The 23,489-nt window shown below is 31.4% G+C and overlaps 1 protein-coding gene across 2 annotated transcripts in view; it reads left to right on the forward strand.

The window, feature by feature from the left end:
- The first annotated feature begins 6,303 nt into the window (after nt 1-6,303).
- Nucleotides 6,304-23,489, forward strand: part of LOC149417184 (uncharacterized) — a 29,386-nt gene continuing 12,200 nt past the window's right edge. Inside the window, exons 1-2 of one of the 2 annotated variants that reach the window (XM_089639934.1) lie at nt 6,304-6,344; nt 6,880-7,022. In XM_089639934.1, the coding sequence (XP_089496060.1) occupies nt 6,903-7,022 (120 nt within the window). In that variant the 5' untranslated portion in view covers nt 6,304-6,344; nt 6,880-6,902. Of the gene's footprint in view, nt 6,345-6,408; nt 6,511-6,879; nt 7,023-23,489 lie in introns of those variants that run through there. The other variant, XM_089639933.1, reaches the window with a different exon arrangement.

Below are 23,489 nucleotides of genomic sequence, written 5' to 3' on the forward strand. Positions count from 1 at the left end.
TTAAATAATATTAAAAGACAAGTTATTCCAATAAAAATTAAGTATGTTTACTTTAAATCTTTTCTATCATATTTTTAGGACGCTAATAGTTTTGCCATGTCATTTCTTGATATCACGTAAGCAATATGTAATAAACAGTAAGTTACAGGTAAATTTTTCCTGTTAAAAACTGGACACTTAACGAATGATTTGACAGATTTCTTAATAAACTATTAGTAAAACAAATGTTCATAAAAATTCTAATATTTTCGCATATCGTCATCATTTAATAATAGGATTAACGCAGTGGCATGAATCATTAGTACTAATAGTTTTTTGGCAAAGTAATAATAATTTATTAGGAAATGGCCTGCTATCACCTTTTTAACAGGGTTTTAATAAATCAACAATGCTGATTTTTTTCCGTGCATCATTAATTACTAGTGCAGACCCGTCTGCATCTGAATTATCCATAAATCAGTTCCTATTGTGAAAATGGCAACTAAACTAATTTTCTGTTAAAAATATTATATTATATAGGTAGGTACTTTATTGCATGTATGAATACTTCAAAGAACAATCAGTTCCAGTTTTATAAATTAAAAACAAATTTGTTTACATCTAATCAGATTTCGCGCAGGAATAATTCACGCAGAATAACTCACGCATATCACAGACAACCAAAATAAGTATCTTTAATTATACATTATTTGCAGATGCATTACACGAACAAGTATATACCTAATGGTGACCAGTATGGTGACATTACAATTATAATTTCCAAGCTATCTTGAAAGATAACCAACTTTCTCAGAATCGGATAAGATACGGATATAATAATGAAATTAATAATTCCGTTTCCCTGTTGGTCAGTGAAGAAGAAACTTGATATTGATTTTCACTACAATTCCAGCGAAAGTTCACCATTCTGAGTTGAAAGTTGAAGCAACGCTTCATGCTTTATAGTAAAGGTATATTGGACAAACATGCACCCATTAAATTACAAAATTCGTGCATTTATGAAACTTTTGAAGGCCTCCGTGGTCGAGGGTTAAGGTTCTCGACTAACGATTCGAAGGTCGCGGGTTCAAATTTTATTTGACGAATTTGTGTTATTTCACAGATTTATTCGTTTAAAATAATGTATAGTAAACTTGATGTAGAATTACCATTCAGAAATTAAACGTTGCTTGAAATAGCTTTAGCCGTGTTCAATGACTATATTTGAATAGCCAGGTACTCTTCAACCTTCCTCTACCGCATATTCTTCCCCTACCAACTACTTTCACTCTCACAACATCCCTCTATTGGTGCTGCCATAGTCTCAATGTCTTTAGGTGGTTGGGAGCAGTTGGGACTCTTTAATATTTTTTATAATATTGAGATAAGACATGGCACGATCAAGTGAATCAAAAACTTTAGTCGGACCATGTGAAGAGTCAGAATAATAGAAGAGTATGTATTAGACGATTTATGAATGTAAATGAGGCAAGGAGTGTTTGCCGAGACCGAGTTGTTTGTTGGTCATTCCTCTCTGCTTACCCCTGCGGGGAAAAGGCGTGATGGTTAGTTAGTTAGTTATTATAATAAAAATATAAAGAGTTTGGTGTAAGAGTAAAAATTAATATATTATAAAGTGTATAATAATACAGGTTTGGTAAAAAAAATATTAAATATGGTTCGAAATTAAGCCACGGCATTTTGTTAATGAATGAGTGTTCTGTTTTTAAAAATATTTTTTTTTATTCAATAATACCAATGGAAAAAATTTCCAAGTGCAAAAAATTGAAGACATCTATAAAAAAGACTCAATATTACGACTATTCAAAGATAATACATTGAAACAATTAAAATGTATTTCATCATACAGACATTAATATAAAAATTACTCTATTTTCTACACAAAAAATTTGCAGCAATTATATTAACAAAGGGATAAAATATTTTAATAGTTTTCACAATCAATTAAAAAAAATTGAAAAAAGTATAATAAGTAAGTAAGTATAAGTATAATGAAAAAAGTAAAAATAAATTTAAAAAACTGAACACGCTTAACATCAACAAAAAGCAGTAACTTCATTTCAAAGCATATCTATACTGTTATAAATATTGTTATATATAAATCCTGTACTACCATACACTAATACTTTATAGTTCTACACCAAACTCAAGAGCCAGTTCCCTTCATTGGTGTAGAAATACTAAAAAACATTTTTTCACTAGTTTGTTACTACGCCATTCACTGCGTATTTTTGTAACAAAGTTATATTTTAATATGTTATGTTTTTAAAAGAATAAATTATGAAAATACTTATCAGAAATAAATAGCTTCAACTGTTTCAACCATCCTTTATTTTTTGTATCTCACTTTCAACATTAACAAATCCTTAAAAGTCTATGCGAACTTCTAGAAGACTTTTATTAACATCTATTATATATGGTGGCGGAAAAGTTCTCTTTCGATTTCCTAAGGAAGTAAACCTTGTTTGTATGTAAAAAAAAATAATAATAATTCTATACTTATTCCGCGTTCTTGAAGAATCGTTTGTCAAATTCTGTTGACTTCATAAGTGTCAAAGTTGTGAAGACGCTTTTTGTAAAAATTATCTATCTAATCACCCGACAAGGTGTTGACTTTTCTGCCACCTTTCATAAGATAACAAACAAAAAAGTAAAATGCATAAATTAATAAATGTGAAAATTATACAGGTTGATGGTAAAAAATAATTTTGTTGAAAAAATAGCTAATCATATTAAATTGGTCTATTTTAAACTGGTGGGTCGAAAAATTGCACATTTTAGAATTAACATATTTATTTTATACACCATATTTTAATACATCCATTCGTTTATTACACAATAAAAAAATCAATCCGTAATAGAGAAGGGTTTTTACTGTAGTACATATATGTAATTTAAAATGTCTTTTTAAACTAAAAGAATAAACAAATAAAAATTTGGTTCGACTGAGGATTGTTGTTTTCTTTACAGTACTTGTAATGTCATCCAATTTCCGAGAAATGCGTAAACGTTCTCGTGTGTACGTTATTGCCACCAAAAGTTGACAGAATTCATTGTCATTGACAATGAATCTATTTGCCGAGTTTCAGCTCGATCGAATGTCGGGAAGTGGGTTCCATTCATTCATTAACAATAACAAAAGTAAAATTCAAATAGATGTAATTAAAAAACGAAGATATTATAAACATAAAAATAACTTATTTTTAATAACAAACTAATGTTTATAAGACAAGGTTTTTTATGCATGGCACAAAGGATAGCAATAATTACTCTCCCGAAATATCCATTCAAATTTAAAATATCTCCCGAGTAAAAATAAATGCCGCCGACGGGAATTGTACCCGCACTTTCTGATATTTCACCAACAAAAGTAAATATAATATGTCTCGACGCCATCTAGTAGGAAATTCAGCACTTACAACATTTCCTACAAAAAAAAGTTGGTTGTTTACAGGTGCAAAAAATTGAATAAGCAAGAAGTGTTTATTGAGATACTAGTACATTTGAATAAGCCGACATAGCTTAGTGGTCCAGAGCACCTGACCGGCAATCAGAAGGTGCGGGTTCAATTCCCGTTGGCGACATTTATTTTTTGTGGTAATTTTGCTTCTAATAATTTGTTATCTTTAAAGAAATAACTATTTACTTTAAGAGTAACAGATACCGCCAACATTACATAATTTTTAATGAAGCAACAAAAATTGACTCGCTACTGAATATTGCACTTTGATGTTACCGTGCCAATAGCCTGCAAGACATCATTTCGAAAACATTTACAAATACAATAGATGATTATGCATTTTGTGTGAAATAAATATTAGATGTTATCGAACCTTGAGAAATAATAAGTAGTAATGCATTCAATTTATTGACATTAGCAAAAAATAAGTACCTGCTAAGTAATGTCGGCAATACTTCATTTCCCCAACAATGTACACGAACTTTTTTGAAGTATGCATAAAGGAAAATTAAAATTAATTCATAAAAAAACGAGGAAAAATGCGACACGGAAAAATAAACGTATTAAGTAAGTGTGCAATTATTTAGGAATAAAGACATTTTTAACAATATAATACACAACAAATAAACACAAGTACATTCCTGCTTTTATTGGCTACGTTAAAAAAATTCTATTGAAATATAAATTAAAATAAATAGCTGCATTTGTCACTTTGCTTTGTCCACAAATGCAGCTTTAGAATTCAATAAAGTTTTTAGTTTTAGATAATAAAATAAAGATAAAAACTTATGAAACATAATACCACACGAAACAGATAATAAATCAAAGATAAATGGATAAAAACATTGATTTTCTGTAAATATTTAAGCAAATTTGGGTTGGTAAAAGTGAAAATGAATACCTTTGGATGTGTTTTTTTTAAATAATGTAATGCCAAATAATTATATTCGAAATGAAAATTTATCGAAACTTTTACTTTCATTGGCGCCATCTATGTGAAGTCTATTGTACCAAGTTAATAATCGCGGATTATTATAAATGATTTCCGCAATAAATTTTTAGTAATAACTTTGAAGGAATTTCTTTATAATATTTTTATAAACATTACCTTATACAGGTAAACGCTTAGCAATACTGTAATTTTTCGTTTTTTTGTAGTTGTTTTTTTGTACTGTTCTGTAGAGCACCTTTCGAATGTCGTTATTTTCATGCCCCCTTTCGCAATTATTATCAAATCAGAAAAAATTAAATATTATTAACAATATTACTATGAGAAACATTTTTACTGTTAGAATTTACTGTCTTTTCAGGATAATTTTTAACGATATTTAAAAAAACAACAAGATATCACTGAGTGGTGAAAAAAAACGAAATAACCAATTAATTCAGTCATATATTTATCTTATTCTAATGCAATAGGTACAAATAATAAATCCGAAATAAAGGTCATAATATATTTAATTATTGAAGACAATATTAGCGATTCTTCAATCGAATATTTGAAACATAATTTTTTTGAAGAGGAGGCATTTAACGAAGAGTTCCCGTGAGCACCCGGGCTATTGACCCATTGTGCTGTCTCTCATTTTACCCCATTCCTTTAACGGATACCCTGTTCCTTTTATAAAGTTCCCCAGATTTATTATTGGATATGTGGCTATGTCTCCTGGTTCCACAAAGCGTCTTCCCAGTCATCTGAGCCTTGTTTCCAACAGAGCGGGACATTGGCACCAAAGGTGAATTCGAGTGTCTGTATCCTCTTTATATTTCTGCATCTATTGGTGTTTTCCACTCCTAACAACTGCATGTATCTCCTGATATGGCAGTGTCCCGTTAGTAGTCCTACCAGTTCCCTCAGTGACGTTTGAATGAAAATTTTACAGAAATCATGAGTGATTATGACTTGCCACATTCGGAGAAAATTTTGTTAGACAATTACATGTCTGTTTGCATTGTAATATTATAGACTCTATAAGGATTTTTGTTATTTGTTTTTGGGGTGTTATGCCGTGTTGCGCTAACTCCTTCTTTAAATAACACATCTGCCCTGATGATGGACACTGCAATGCTGTCCGAAACGTTGGCTAAAGAAGGAGTTAGCGCAACACGGCATAACACCCCAAAAACAAATAACAAAAATACTTTTGGCCGTGAAAATCTTAAATCATATTCTATAAGGATTTTTCATTCCCACCTTAAAAATATATATTATTTTACGTAGGCTGTGTAAACCATAGTAAATATTATAAAAATTACTTGCACTTTTACTTGTCAATAGATGTTGCTATGATCAACTTGCAACAAATAGATTGACGGTTTTTCGTAAGATTTGCAACAACCTGCTTAGTAAAAGTTTGACCTTGTCGGAAAGGAAAATGAAACCTAGTTCTCAGAGCTTAAAAATTCAAAGTCTAGGAACGTTATTTTTATTTTTAAATCGAATCCTTTTTAGTAAATGAGATAAGAAAAGTGATAGGTAAACATGAAAGCTTTCTGAAAACTAGGATAATAAGTCGCCTAGTGCAAATTTTGCTCCTAGGAGCACCAGGATCGCAGAATGATCGAGGAGGTAACGTATTTTCGCTCAGTTCAGCACGCAGAAAAGTTGCTTGAAAACCTTACCACTGTTTTGAAGTCATTTATAAAAAGCGTTTCGTTTCCTTATAACTAGTCTAAAGTTCGTTAGCAAAGAGGAACTGTTTTTTACAAGGTGGCTTAAAATCAATGTAACGCTATTAATGTACCATTGCACGAATCGATCTTCAACCCAAGCTCGAGATTCAAGGCTATGAGTCGCCGGAGCGACCCACATACGGCGCCGGGTAGAAATATCAGTGTACATTGGTAGCTCCAGCCATTCACTGTCCTGCCTCACTTTAGTCAGGTACATGCAACACTATTCGCATCATTTTCGCCTCTCGCGTTTCAGCCACCTCCTCGGTTACTATGGACTCCGGGTCCCTCCTTCTCGGGTCTACAAAGACTGCTCACTCGTTCCGCGACCACCGGAACGGACGCATCTTAAGTGTAGATAATTAATTGACAGTCACGTAGGTTTCGATTTGTTTGCATAAACTTGCGATCTATATAATAAAGGCCAAGCAATTATTAAGAAATAACGGCTTCATTCTGAATATATCCGAACAACGATTCCGCCATACGCCGTGCATTCACTTTCGCTTTTCAGTCATTATGCTAATTTGTAAATCGTTAAAACAGTGTTTAGGATCGTGAAGTGATCTTCCCAGTGCTTGTCGTTAATCAGCTTCACATTTTATTTAAATATTTTAATTAAACGATAAAGTTTTCTACAAGCGAACCGCCAAACACGATATATTATATAATCACCAAACATGATTAACTTGGCGAACGCTCTACTCGAATGTGAGATTAATCGTTATGTGTATGTTTTATTTCAGAATTACATAAACCAGGTGCTAATATGAGGTGGTTCACAGTTTCACTGGCGCTTTTAGCGCTCACAATAGTCAATACATCCGCCTATCCCAGAATCAGGAGAGATGCTGAACTCCAGGAAAATGACAACCTTTCACCTCTTTCTGTAAGTCATCTAACTGATTTTCTAAATCTCCTTGAAATTTTTAACCATTCTTTAGCATAACAACAGTATATGCATTTGTAGGTAGACGTTTCCAGTTTGCTCAGTACAGGAAAAAACATTGCTTTTTTTCCAAGTAATTATTTTAAAGAACCAATCTTTGAGAAAGTTACAGTATTGTATTTTCTTTTCTCTCTTTTATTAGCTGTGTTCTTGACAATGGATTTTATTGGAATGTTAGTTTGTTTTATAGCGCTGATTTTTTTTATTGTATGATAACTAAAAAATATATTGTTTTGAAAGTGCAGTGTTTAAATTTAACCTCTCGAATATGTGGTTGCCCAGTTACGTTTCGTAGAATTATGGCTCTTTCCAAACGAAATGATTATTTTTATCAGTTTTAATTTAATAATTTTCTCGGTGGTCTACTCCTTAAATCCACGAAACATTGTTTTTTGTTGTCTCCTCCATTATCATGAAATCAATTGGGGAAAAAGTGGAAAGGGTAAGTTGTCGAGACATTGAAAAGATTTATAAGGGGTGGGGAAGAGTTGTTTCAAATCACCTCACGATTATTTTAAGAATAACGACCATTTAAGTAGCGAATGTTGAAAATGAACACGTGAATTCAAATAAATTTTGATAATAGGAGACATGACGAAAATCAGTTTTTCAGTCGTTAACCTTGAGTCATAAATGACGTAACTAGGAGGCTATTTAAATATACGCATGCGTAATGAAGCAAGCATTTGGTTATCAATGCTCTTAGTTAACACATAGATAATCGTAAGCCTTGGTTGAAGTTTGTGATGAAAGAAGAGTGCTGTACTCTTTTATATCCATGTGTATTTGTTTTAACACTGTCTTTATCCACTCGACCATTGGCACCTATTTATTATGCGTCATATGTGTGTTGATCTTAAATATAATATAGAAAATTCTAAACTTAAAATGTGAGATCGAATAATATGACGTATAATAATCAGGTCTCAATGGTCGAGTGGATAAAGACGTTGTCTCAGTAGAGATTCTGAATTCGATTCCCAGTTGAGACATTTTTACTTTCTGTGTCTTGTTCTGTTTCATGTTTCGTTTCGATTTGTTAGTATTATCTTCCTCAATATTATATTATATCTATTAAGCATATGTAATGAAAATATAGACTGGGATTTTCACGACCAAAAGTATTATAGTGATTAATTTTTGGGGTATTATGCCGTGTTGACCTACCTCCATCTTTAGCCAATATTTTGGACAGCATTACAGTGTCCATCATCAGGGTAATCTTACACATTATTCCCTAAGATGACACTGTAATGCTGTCCAAAACGTTGGCTAAAGATGGAGGTAGGTTAACACGGCATAATACCCCAAAAGTAAATCACTATAACATAAAATGAATGTTAATTTTAGCGGTTGCTTCAATGCTATACATAAACTTACCCCAATTTTCAATTTAGATGGACTTGATATCAAATATAAAGTTACAAAGCAGTGAATATAATATAGTATTCTGTATACAAATTACTGTTTCTTTATGAGATGTACTTTATTTTTGTGTATTATTCTTTAAGACACAACAAAAGGCTAGCGTAAATTAATAAAGCTTATAATATGTACCGCGAATCTAAATATCTGTCTTTATATTCTGTAAGCAAACATTCTGCAAACTAGCTGCATAACTTGTTACTCTGGTTAAAGCCGTTATCGACAAAACCAAGACTAAACAACTATCCGAGTAGTAACATTACTTGTAACTTGTAAGTTACTTTCGATTAGTTTCCCGAGTTATTTGTCGTAAGCACGTGCCTGCTTAGATAAACTATTCATTACTAGTTACGTACTATATTTCGGTTTTTGATACGAGGAAGCTTTTACAATAAGAAGCTTGTTGATTAAACACTTTGGATACATAAATATCATGAGTGTTTGATACTTAAAAAGTGGTCACACTTAAAGCCAAATTATTAATAAGAAAACCACAGTAATAATTTGATCAGATCTTAGATTTCAATGTATTCATCACGTAATTTTATTTGCTGACATATAATAATTATTTCAATACATTGAGATAATAAGGACCTTCAAATAACTATATATGCTTTAGTATTATTTAAGCGTTTGTGTAAACAACCTTTCTGACTATGTTCTCATCAAATTTGTTTGTAAAGACTTTCTCTATTTCCTCAGATGTTTATTTTCATTTCAGAATAGGAAATTTTTATTTGGTAATCTCACTGAATTAGTACATATGCGATTTAATTTTCGTCGTTGCAAAATAATTTTTAATTGCTAAGATTAAGTCAATGACAGTTTAACAATCACGTTAGTTAATAAATTGTTAGTTTTTTTTACTCACCAATAAACAATACGTCAATAAAAATTATCTAATTAACGAAATACTGCTTAATCTTAAATAGATAATGAAAAAGTATTTGAATTTCATAAAAAAATAGCATAGTGTAAGATTTTTGAGAAATTGAAAAACTTCATTGTGAAAATTTTTATTTCTTGATAAATTTTCCCCATCATGGATATAAAAACAACAATGTATATGTATATATATATATTTAATGATAAACTAATGTTTATAAGACAAAGTTTTTATGCATAGCACAAAGGATAACAAATTATTATAAGCAATAATTAGTCGCTTAAAATATCCATACAAATTAAAAATATCTAGTATATTTTTATCCAGATTTGTATAGACAAAGAAAGATTGCAAAATAGGTTGCTGAGAGGTCGATGGCTGAGTTGACATCGCATTTGGGTCCCACCCAGGCGTATTGTATTCAATTTCTCAGCTGACTAAGTACTCTATCCCAACACAAGCAACATTTTCCGCTTACTGTGGTGGTTGTAGCTGATTTTCAAATATTGTCCGGTTATTCGTAACCCGGGAATATTTGTCTCTCTTTAAAAAAAAGAAAAGGTTATGCGTTACCTGCATATGAGAAAATGTATATACTATCCATCCTTGTTCTCAACAAAAGTAACTTGATATCAAAACCTTTGAATGTCGCTAAAAAATATGTTTAGGTAAACATTGGAATTTTGAAAGGGGTTCTTATACGTTCCAAACAAGATACTCGTAGAAGATCTCAAGAACCTTTTTATGCTTCAAAAACGAGAATTTTCGCCTATTAAATCGTGCCAATCTACAGAGCTACCCAACTGACTAACGATGCTACGTTGACCATTGACGTTCAACGTCACTTATAGACAATTCAGCGATTTTTTTTTGTATAAAATAGTAAAACTACACATCTTTATAGATCTACACGGAGAAAAATGAGTATGGCTGATTTATTAAAATCCTGTTAAAAATTTGATGGCAAGCCATTTCATAAAAAAAATATTAGAACATTCAGCATATCGGAACACGTGTTCATGCAGTTGCGCTTTTCCTGATAAATATAATGACGTATTGTGACAATATTTAAATTTTTATGAATACGTTATCATAACGTATTCGTGTTTTGGTAATAGTTTGTTAGGAAATCTGTCAAGTCAACAGCTAAAGGCCTGCAGTTTTTGATAAATTAACAATATTTTAAATCAGTAAGTTTTCTCCGTGTTCTTTGCTGTATTTCTTATCAATCTTTTCTAATTGTTTCAGCGTAACGTTACATAATAATGTCACCTCTTGGATGTACGCTCAACATAGCTTACCTTCTTTGGTATTATTTTAAACCATCGATAATTACTATTACCTACTTGTTTATTTGTAATTTTTTACCATTTTTCACTTACTGCATATTTATGTATTCTACATTTGTAATCTCGGTAATATATTGGTGTACAACTGTTTTACGGAGACCGAAGAATAAGTAAATATTTAGCACTGTAAATTTGGCAATTTGTGTAAGTAAAAATCAAATATTCACCCACAATTCAATGAAATCTCTGTGTAAGAGCAGATAAGTGGGTAGATTTCGGTAGAGTCAGTTGGTCTTGAATTTGAATTGCACGGGTTTCATATTTGACCAAGCGTTGACATACTAGGTACTGAAATATCAGTATTCCGAAAGCAGTGCGTATTTTTTTACCACGCAACACCTTAACCTATTTGAAGTACAAAATTTATTGTTTTTTACGAAAGCATTTAAAGATCAACAGCCGTAGAAGAAAATTGTGGTGAAAAACGTAAATATTGTGGTAAAATATAATGTTACATTTCAAGATTGTTTAAATCGCTTATCATCAAACTAGGAGCCGCGAAAAGTTTCACGTAAAATTCTACTAATTGACTACAGTGCAGCATTACAAATCAAAAAGTTCGTTTGCATGTTAGTGGTGTAAACATGGAGAGCTGAAGAAAAAAAAGATGCACATATATTTAAAATTTGATGGCAAAGTTTATTTGTTTTTAGGGGTATTATACTGTGCGTTGCGCTACGTCCTCCTTTTGAGATAGACTTATTTTGAATATGAACAATGTAGAGATATCCAAAACTTCAAAAATCAAGAAATAAGAATAAAATAACCACCTTAATGCGATGGACCCTGATCAACAATCATCGTCATTGTTCCTGAACTTTTCACGGATATTTTCTAAAATCAATAAATAAAACCACTGTTTGGTTGGGCGTGCCATTCATATAGGCACAGAAGCGCTGCCTACTTCACTCGCAGAATAAGTAGATAATATTAAAATTTGTAAAATTTTTGCAAGTAATCAATCTACACTTTTAAAAATACGCGTGAAGTATTCAATAAGAATCACAAGACCGCACCAACTGCACTGCCATAAGTCATATTTAAATGTTGTTTCATTCGACCCATGCGTTGCGCATTGATTGTGTGCGCGAATCATTTGTATTTGTCGAAAAAGGCAGTGCCTTTCAATACAAATTACGAATGTAGCAATTATTACCAAATCAAGGTAGTTCTATTGATTGTTACCACTTTATTAACGAAATAATATCATATTATGTTGGCTTTCTTTCATGTTGTGATCAATATGAAAATTATATACATATCCTGTTTTTGGCTTGTAATATGCGTAAATGAAGCAGTTATTTGGATATTTGACATGGCTTAGATAATCACGACCAATATCAACTAAATCCTGTAGCTTAGCGTATTTTTTTACAAATATTAATTAATTTTCCTACTTTGTGCATACAACAAAACAGTGGCATTAGATTTCAACGTATGATCAAGCAGTTAAATATTAACATGGATTCGGTAAACAGAGAGATTCAACATTACCAAGTTTGAGAACCGTTGATTTATTTCTTTGAGAGCATGGTCTCTGATTGGTATGTCTCTGGTTGAGTGAAGATGACCTTCACTTGAACGTATTGAAGCTTTTCGGAATTATTTGCTGGAGTACTTGCTTAGACTGTTAAGAATTAATACCACATCTAAACGCTCAATGAATTATTCACTATTATACTAAAAGCACAATACGTTTGCCGGAGCAATTTAACATAATATTCCTTTGTTATTCTTCTGTGGTTAGAAAACGACTGGCTTATTTCAAATGAACAAGTTTGTTTTGTATTTGAGCAATAGTGTTTCTCAAATTCAACCATTTTATGTTTTTGCTTTATTAAGAGGGAATGTGTCATTTTTTGGTCAACGTACCATACAATGTAAAGTATACAAATTTAAAAAATCGAAATCACAATGTAAAACATTAATTTATCGGTTAAACATTCGACAAAAGCCATATTGTCCTTTTGGGTTCTCTCGTTGTTCAGTAATAAAACAGATTTCCAAAAGAAAGCTGCCTAGCTTGAATTATATATTAAAAATTTAAGCTGTTTCTTTGTTTGTTAATATTTGTTATCCTTACGTATTCGTGTACTAAATATACTGAATTAAAACGGATAACAAAATGGCTAAATTATTTTATCGTTATGTAGATTTTTTCGTGTACGAATTGAGCAGATGAAATGTAGATTTAAACAAAATGTATTCGATAGAAAAATGCCACCAGTTTAATTAAATATTAAGTACCGAGCGTACTAGACCTTGCAAAAAGGATTATTTATACAATTTCTATAAAATAGTAATGATAATTAATTGAACTGAAACCGTTATCAATATATTTTTTAAATTTAATATGTAGATTAAGTGCGTCAGTAACTGTTCAATAGTTCTAATAATTATTATTTTGTCATAAATGTGTTTTCCTGAAATATTCATAACTGCAGGAAAAGTAAGATAAATAATGTCCTAGATGCGACCGTATCTTTTTCTGATTTTTTTGTATCGAAATTTCATTTAAGAATCGCGTGTATTGTTTTCAATAATTAAATAAGGTAAATGAGTTGCTGTGATCAGTGTTTTTCTAAGTGTGCATGCGCAAATCATTAATTTACTATTTTAGGTACTTTTAAAAAAAAAATGGGTGATTAAAAGGATGGAGGGTTAGGGCAGCATTTTCATTTTAATTCATGGCAGTGGTGCATCGTTGTAGATGTTTATAATTTTGCAGGGATATTAATAGTTTTATTTTAATTTTATTTTTTCTATTGAATTAGAACTAGCTTAAAATTGCTCAATTATAACAAAATTCTTGTAAAAAAATGTGTAACTAAGGTAACCTAAATGTATGCAGAACCGGAACACCACAGTCCGATGAAAAAAAGACGTTAAAAATGTAAAACTCGAGCATCAATGTATTTGTTCCCGAAGAAAATTGAATAGTCTCTTTTTTATTCGTAACTAATGAAACACGTGGTGAGCTTCCCCTTGAAAATTTTTCATGTTTTTCTCTGAACCAAAATTTCTTTTGCCTGCGGCGCATTTGCCGTTGGTGTTAATATCTTGTTATTTCTTTGGGGAAGGGCGTAGAGCTTTTTAAAGTATTTAAGTGAGGCAATGCGCAAATAACGCACAGTGTAACAATCAACGATTAATACTAACGTCTGTATGTTGGTTTCATGCAAGTACATGAAATTAATGCTTTTGATATTTGATCACTATCAAAAGTAAAAAAAATAATGATTTACCAATCTCTAGGTTAAACACTCTACACGCGTGATATAACTTCAAATCATCTCAAATATCGTTGATTTGCATGTCTGAATTACCCAAGAATTGTCGGTATCAAAGTGTCTAGAATATAAATGAACATTACAAGGCAATAAACAAACAGAGGTACAGATTACAGGTCCAACTTTGGTGACTATTGAACACAGTTATCAAACTTTCACGAACGCTAAAGAATAATTCTATCATTTATATTGTATGAAGTGTTTTAACGACATTTATGTAATTGAAATAGATCGCTTTTCCAAAAGTATCTTAAGTATATATTGCAGCTAAAATAACAATCACATGTTTTTCATATTCGCGATCGATTAATCCCTTTTTAATGGCACATTGACTAAGTACTTCATACATACTGCATTGTCCTGTGTTAGTGATAAATTATTGTAAATAATAAAACAATGCAATCATTTGGTGGCAACTATGACGTAATATTTTTCTTGTAAGTGTTGAGATGCGGTTAGGGCGGGCTTTGAATCCTTTCGTACGTATGAAACAAATTTAAGATGAATTATATGTAAAACCGCACAAGAGTTCCAACAGCTCCCAACTATCTGGAGCCAATGAGACTATGGCATCCCCAAATAAGATATATTGTGAATAATGAATTGACGCTTTGTGACGTAACATAAAAAATTATCCATTTTTACTAACGCCTGTATTAAATCATTATTCAAAGCCTCCAAAAAACTGTTTAAGTGTTAATAAATTTTAAATGCATTTTTTTTATTTATTTACACATCTCAAAGAAGAGACAAAACAAAGTGTCTATTTTTATTTGTGTGGAAATGTCATTTAAATAGCTAAAAAAAAATTATACACTTCATGAATATTATAGAAATTTTAGTTAAGGTTGACAAAACCTTGAGGTACAAAGATTTATCAATCATAATTATTGATAAATTAACCGAAGAAAAAGATTCTGCAAAATGAAATTTATACGCTTCTTCAATCCTACCCCATAGTAATATACGTGGTTTAAATTTTACACAATTAATTTCTTTATTTATTTATTTAACGCCCAGAGGGCTTTTACATGTTGGTAGTATAATTTTAATTTGACAGATACTTTGAAACATAAAAAATAAGAATAAAATTACATTTGATAAAAGCTATGCAACAAGTCATACAAACACAAGAAACAAAACAAAAAATTGACCGGTCGGTGGCCGAGTTGACATCGCACTTGGGTCCCACTCAGGCGTAGTGTGTTCAATTCCTCGGCTGGCTAAGTCCTTCATCACAACACAAGCAACATTTTCAGCTTACTGTGGTGGTAGTAGGAAATTTTCAAATATTGTCAGGTTATTCGTAACCCGGGAATGTTTGTCTTTCTTTTAAAAAAAAAAAAAAAAACAGAAAATTACAGCTATTTGTAGGTTTACATGATGTGTTTAGGAGTATTGTTGAAATAAATGTTTTAAATGATCCACAAAACTTGCCAAGTTGGTATTGAATATGTCAACATCACCCAAGTAATGATTTCCCATGGTGTGAAGTCATTGTATCGGAGAGTGGGCAATGTAGTTACGCTTATGTGTGCTGCTGTAGAATATTGTATTTTGTCGTTTTGTTACTGTGGGTGTATGTATGTTTATAAGTTGCAGGAGTTCACAACAGTCGAATTTAGAGTTAAGTATTTTGAATTTTACATCGTTTAAAGAACGTTAAATCGTTTATTTTACATCTATCTTCTAATGTATGTATTTTTAGAGTATTTAATAAGAAATTGTATTTTAAGTCTACAGGGATATTTAATTTAAAATTTACAAAACGTAGAAATTTTTTTTGTATTCGCTCAATGTTGTTAATGTGAATTTTGTAAGATAGAGACCAAACTACTGAGTTATATTCAATTAGACTTCTTACTAGAGATACGTATAATAGTTTAATGGCTTGTAAAGAATTAAAGTTTTTAGTTGTTCTAATATACAATCATTTATCATAAACTTTTGACAGCCTCCGTGGTCGAGGTGTAAGGCTTTCGACTAGCAAGCTGGAGGTCGCCGGTTCTTAATTTATGTTATTTCACAATTTACACATTAAAAATAATATGTAGTATATTTGCGACACGTTCCAGGGCGATAGATTCTTTCAGTTTCACAATGGTGTAAGACCACCACTGAAACGTTGGTTGAAATGGCTTTGGCCGTGTTTGGTGATCAGATCTAAATAGCCAGGTACTTCTCCGTCTTCATCTTCCCCATCTCCTTTTTTTCCTCACTACCTGCATTCTTACAATTTACCCCAATTGGGGATGCCACAGACTCCAGACGGTTGAAAGCAGTTGGGACTCTTGTGCGAATTCACACAAAAAATAACCATTTATCCTACATTAATGGTTGTTTTTCAGCAAAGCCCTATATGATTACGTTCTTTACGCCTTAAAAAATGTAAATCTTAAGGATTATGTTGTTAGGAAAGGGAACTATAATACAACATAGTTTTCCCGCGCTAAAAAATAACACACCTAAAGTAATTATTACAAAATAGTGTGTTCTTCTACTGTTTGTCAATGGAATGCAATTTCAAATTACCATTCATATCACGTACAAAGGTAATCAAGTTGTGCAATAGCTGAATGCAAAATGCGGCATTTGATGCAGTATTTTGAAATAGCACCGGTAAAGACCTTGTGCTACGTGGTAACATTGCAGTAGAACGGATAAATTTGTTGACATTTAATTAATAAACAAATTACTAAATAATTATTGGAAATATTTTTAGAAACAAGAATATTTGCGTAACTGGATTTTACTTGCAGGTTAAGCTTAGAATAGTGTCGCTTAGTAATAAATTAACATCAAGGGCATGACAAACCTTTATGTACCTACACATTCTATTATTATTATAATTCAATTATTCAAATTATAAAAGAAAAAGATAAATACTCTTTCATAGCTGAAAATCGAACCAGACTTAAATATATATTTGCATGCCCTAAACTTTACACTTATTTTACCCAGCACCATTATACCCACCAAGAAAAATATTTCTTTAACACATTACCAGAAGAAATAAGAAACATTAATGATAAAAAACAAATATTGAAGAACTACATAAAAAAAAATATTTTTTGGGAAATCGTTAACAAAAAAACTGATTCCCCTAGTTTCACTTGAAAATTTCACAAATTATCCTACTATACTCTATTTATCCTCCATAATATATATTTTTTCTTCCTTTCAAATACAATTATTTGTATGGATTTTAATTTTGTAATTTTTTTTACTTTGTAACCTAGTTATATTATTTTTTCGCGAATGTACACTCCTCTTCCATCCACAAACAAATGTTTTTAATGGAAGTGTAGTATAAATTAAAACAGTATGACTTGGAAACATTGTATATTTATTGTAAAAAACACAAATAATAAACAAATACAAAAAAATAAACATTAGCAGTCGTAGTTTATTGATATTCAGTCGTACTTATAATTATAATTCCTTAGTACGCAGATGCAGCGTTGGTATAGCTATACGAGGAAGAGTATACTTCTCGGGTTAAAATCTTTACTCATAATAATATTCATGGCAGATTTTTAGACTCGCATCTCTTTGCTCAAAACTTCAAAAACTCGGTTATTTTCGCATTTCGCGTTTTGTTGCTAACTTCACGTTTCTTTAGATAACGTTTGTAACTTTAATGATCCGGTCTGTTTTTGTAAGCATCGCAATCCGGCCAATTCGTTTATGCGTCCCGTATATGATTTCGTAAATCTATTAAAAATATCCATACGATAGTGATGTAAACAAGTATTACTGCTTTTTTACATTTTCATTACGTGATAGATCGATATTTATAACAAATTCGGGCATTATTCATATTTCCGGCGCAATACCATGGGGCCAGCCGACCTGAAAACATAACTTTTTTAGTTTCGCTTTCACATAAGAAAATTTCAGAGAAAAAAAGTACCTAACCACCTATCGGCAATTGGTGTAGGCACTAATATCTTAAAATTAAATTAAAGTCTCCTTCAGTAAAAAACCCAAAGTCAAAAGTTGTTGACGTTCGGAGGAATTAAGATATTTGGCGAATTACCACAATAAATAAAATTAGAAAAAAACATTTAAACTACAAAAATATAAGATTGATTTGTTCTAAATGTGTATTAGGATTGTATAATGGCATCGATAACTATGTAACTATTTAAAATACCACAAAAAAATAAATAAAATTGTGTTATAAACAAATTGTGGTTGATATAAATTGTTATTTTAGTTAGTCAAGAGGAATTCGAAATAATATCGATTGACTTGTTTGGTTGTCGTTAAATACACAACCACTATCGTCATAGAACTGTTTTTTTTTGTATTAGGCAATTCACCCTAAAAAGAATGCTTTGTGCATATTGAACAGTTATTATTGTCAATAATTAACTAGCGCAGACCCGTGAAAAATCACGGAATATTATTATAATTGTAGGAATGATAGTTGCATGTTAGCTAAAAAGTGCAGACCCTTAACCTTACTTGTCAAAATTTAAAAAAAATAAATGAAATATTCCAAACATATGATTAAAATAATTATATTGACCGGTCAGTGGTTGAGTGGGCATAGCGTTTGGGTCTCACCCGAGCGTCACGTGTTCGATTCCTCGGCTGGCTAAGTCCTCCATCACAACACAAGCAACATTTTCGGCTTTCTGTGGTGGTAGTAGGAGATTTTCAAACATTGTTGGGTTATTCGTAACCTGGGAATGTTTGTCTTTCTTTTTAAACAAAAAAAAAAAAATATTACTTTTCCGCTTGTATATATTCTTGACACATCAGTTCCAATTTTGAAAATGACAATAAAATAGTTTTATGTTAAAATATTTTAATTTAGGTAGGTACTTTATCGTTTGCCTGAATTCTTGAAACAATCAATTCCAATTTTGAAAATGATGCGTGAATTCAAATCAAATCTGAGTTGGTTGAACCAGGGTGATAATTACAGAGCAGACACTTTATCATTTATTTTAGGCGCATTTAAAAAAAAGTGTAATTTATGGTCAAATTTGAGGGCCTGAAGGTGTTATTACTTCAGCCTAACATACTTACAAACATAGTTATTGTTGAAGAAACGTAATTTATCCGTATATCTATTATTTTTGTAAGTTTAACGTAATTTTATACTTTTGAGTAATTATTTCTGTTGCAACTCTTGTTTAGTAAAAATTCAGAGAAGGCGTTTGCTCTGTGTAAATTCATACATTAATTGATTCATTTATTCAATTTACACATTTAATCAATTATAACTTCACCAAAATCACAGATATTCTGATTTTTTGAGGAATTATTTAAAATTTCAAAAATGACAATAAAAATGATTTTCTTTAAAAATGATTATTTTATAGGTAAATACCTTATCGCTTGTATGAATTCTTCACCCAATTAGTTCCAATTTTTATGCATGACACTAGAGTTACGCAGGACGTACAGCTAACCAAAATTACGTGAATGAGATTTCAGATTATCACGGCCAAAAGTATTATCGTGAATATTTTTTGGGGTTTTATGCCGTGTTGCGATATTTCCTTCTTTAGCCAACGTAATTAAGTGTGATGATGAAGACTGTAACGCTGTCCGAAACATAAGCTAAAGAAGTAGGAAGCGCAACATGGTATTCATATTTACGTAACTTAGTATAAATTAAAATGCACTCTTTTACTAGCTTTAGGTTTTAGCTTTTAGGTTTGGAAATTCGAGTTGATATTTTAATTTTTTTGTCATTAAAAAATATCAAAGCCAATATTTAAAAAAAACATTGTATTTAATTTTTATGAGCAAATAAATGTCAATTAACACTTATAAATTTAAAAATAAAGTCATTGACAAACATCGAAATAGGCGTTCAATCAAATCCAGGGTCATCGCTCCGGCCGTCAGAGATTGCGTAACATCTAGAAAAAAATGTTATAGCACTATTTGACAATCTGCATAACATTTATTATCCAACATGTTAAATCAAGAAATAATGCTTTTGTATTATTAAGGTTTTTTCACAACAATCGCGTCATCCTACGATATTATATATCATGGTACGTTTATTGCCAAATCTAGTATGTAGGCACGTTTTACGAGCTTCACTCAAAGAATTTTGCTTAAAGCAAAGTGTTAATTTTTAACACTATTATAAGGTACTATTTCATAATATTTTTTTAATAGTTATGTATTTTCTCAAATAGATTTTTTTTTCTAAAACTTCCTTAAAAAAAATTCAAGACCAGAAGTCAATTAACACCTGTAAAACTATTGCTTAAACAGCTTTTGCCGAGCCTTTAACATTTCTTGGGTCCTGATGGACAAATCCAGAAAGCACGGGTTCGAAACTGGGCTGATGTAAATAAATTCCGCACATATATACATATAATGTAACAATATTTATAATTATTAAGGTAATTCTGAAAAAATGATATCTCCTTTTCTACCTCATCCCCTTCAGCCTCATGACATAACCCTAACCCCCTCCTCATCGGCTATGCATAATCCCATGTCAAGGGTTCGTATCCCGGCGTGTGCAAGTAAATTTTATTTAATAATAATTTAAAATAATATTTAGTATGATTTCCACACTTTCCAGAGTGGAAGATACTCTCAGTATCGCACTAGTTTAAGTCCACCATTCAGAATTGAAACATTGCTTTAAATGGCTTTAGTCGTGTTTTGATGACCAGAACTGAATAACCAGGTACTCTTCCACCTTACTCTTCCTCTCCACACTAAATTCATCCTCACAACATACCCCAATTGTGGAAGCCATACTCTCACTGGCTCTAGACGATCGGGAGCAGTTGGAACTGTTGTGCGGTGTTCACATTAAAAAAAAACTGCAAATCTTGAAGTGAAGACTTTTTAACAATCTGTGAAATAAATAAGATTTTATCTGGTCTGTTACCATATCTATTGCCAGTCAAACCATATAGCAATACGCATTCAGAAAGACAGTGACTGATACAGTTGTTCCAAGTCATGACACGTTAAATCGTTCCCAATATGGGTAATCTCGTTTCATTTAGTGAAAGTTGCTTCGGAACGGGTTACCATTGATTTGATAACTGTAGGGGCACTGCGCTACGGCACTGTGCTGCATATGTTATGCACGTAATTTCTTGGTTACTTAAAGTCCAAAAATGTTGTCCATGTAAGTTACAGAAGAAAAAAACGTTACGTGCATAAAATATGCGGTTCTTTTGGCAAAATTCTGGTTTAAAGTGGCAATATCTTTGCATACTATCTGTTCCTCAATACGTTTCACTAGATTTTAATTTAAGTTCTGTAAGTATGATTAGCTTAGGTTAAATTAATCTCCCTTGCATAATATTACTTAGTCAATTCAAACACTTTTTAAATGTTTTAAATTAGGTTGGAATAGGTTAGGTCTAGAATTTATGTGAAAAAGAGGGTAATAGTTATCATGTGTTACGATGATGATTACTACGAAGTAAATATTAAAAATAATTTAATTAGAGCTTTTCTATCTTGCGAAGTATTTTTAAATCAAGGTTTTGGGTAGGTTTGGTTAAAGATTTATATGAAAATACATAATTTAGATCAAGAGGTTTACAAAATAATTATGAAAACTATGACTAAATATGGTCTTGGTTGGAGCTGTAATTCCAAAAATTATATGCAATTTTGGTATCATCTGCGATATTTTTGGAAGAATGAAAAATTGTTCAATATTATAACAGACAAGGAATATAACCTATCTATCGATATAAATAAAAATGAAAATATTCGTTTGTTGAAAAAACTTAAATCTCCGAAAGTTCTTGACTGATTGCTTATAAATTTTGACACAACATTGGATTCGAATACGCGTGAGTTTTAATATACTTATATTATATAGTTGTCACCTATGACAGGTAAAAAATGTATTTTAAAAAAAGCATCACCTGTTGGACATAAAAGCAACATGCGCTATTGTTTACCTATCTGCACCGACAGACGAAGCCCATAGTAACGCGTGGCGGGGTATAGCTATTTAATAATAAATTGTTTTGTGGATGTATTTCACCCACAGGCTTAATACTAATGAATGCACGTTAACTGGTCTTTATGTAATGTGTCATTTGTAACTGGGCGAACGGTTTGTCTAATGACTGCTCATAAAATCTCAAAGTGAATTACATGAACTGCTTTGCGACTGAAAGGTCCAAGACATAATGATTGTATCTAGGTTTCAATAGTTCATTCCCTTGCAAAATTTATTAGATTTTTCTATCTTGAATTTTCAGGTCACCGTAACTATTTTAATTTCACAATGAAATAACCAACATGGGCTACGTAGTTTTTGAATAGGTTACTGATTAACAGTAAAAAATACAATAATATTGTCTGTTCCATTCTATCACAGTCCCTAAACTAACCATTATCATTTCACCGCAGTAATAGGCGAGAAGTTGGACGTTGAACAATTTGGTCTTGGTACACCCCTCGATTCATGAATACCCTCCTGTTATTTTGACATGGTCCGACTTAGTACAGTGTTTGGTTTACTTGATTGTGCCATGTATTCCTTGGATGTCCCCGACTACTTCAACCATTTACATTCGTTTCAGCTATTCTCCCTACACTCCTTTCCTTGTTCACGTGCTCTACACGCCTAAACCATTTAAGCGTCACTTGCATTTTTGTCAACCTTTACATTTTTCACTCCGTCATGCGCGATATTACCATACATACGCCTCAGGGATCTCATTTCTCCAGCTTTCTGCCTATCTTTCATCCTTCACCTCCCATACATTAGGATTGGTATAAGGGCTCTATTAAAGTGCTAGCTTAGCTTTTTTAGTCATTTTTTAGTTTAGCACCTACTCTATTAATGAAGTTATCTGCATCACCCCTTATGCAAAAAAAAATGTTTTGGTTAACATGACAATAATAATATATGACAATAATGACAAAACCTGGGTTTTGACTAACATGGCAATAAAAATGTAAAATAATTAATGTAAAAGCCCCGTAAAAGGGCGTTAATTAATAAATAAATATTTGAAAATTTCGTACTACCACCACAGTAAGCGGAAAATGTTGTCTGTGTCGTGATGGGGACTTTGTAATCTCAAAACATACTTTTTTGTTTGAAAAATTTAACTTTATAATCTGTTTTTCTTTGTTAATTTCATTTAAATTAACGATTTACCCGTTGGGATCACTGGATCGATGAAAAATTCAATGTTGTAATAAAATTCTTAACAAATTAACCTAATTTTCTTTGATTTTGATGATAAAAATTACCTGTGTTTTATTATGCACCGTGTTAAGTGCCTGTACATGTATCATGCTTTGATACCGTCAATAAGAACTATGAACCGATATATTCCCAATTCTCTGCTCTGATAGTTCTACAACTTGATTAACATGCAATATAATATATATAAAGTGTTATCAAACAACACCTTATCAAATCGGATTGGTAACAATGTGAACTAACAATAGGTTTTACATTGTACATAAAATTATTACAAATTAT

The sequence above is a fragment of the Hesperophylax consimilis genome, chromosome 15, assembly GCF_061612785.1.
Source record: "Hesperophylax consimilis isolate HC1 chromosome 15, BYU_Hcon_1.0, whole genome shotgun sequence".
Taxonomy (NCBI): domain Eukaryota; kingdom Metazoa; phylum Arthropoda; class Insecta; order Trichoptera; family Limnephilidae; genus Hesperophylax; species Hesperophylax consimilis.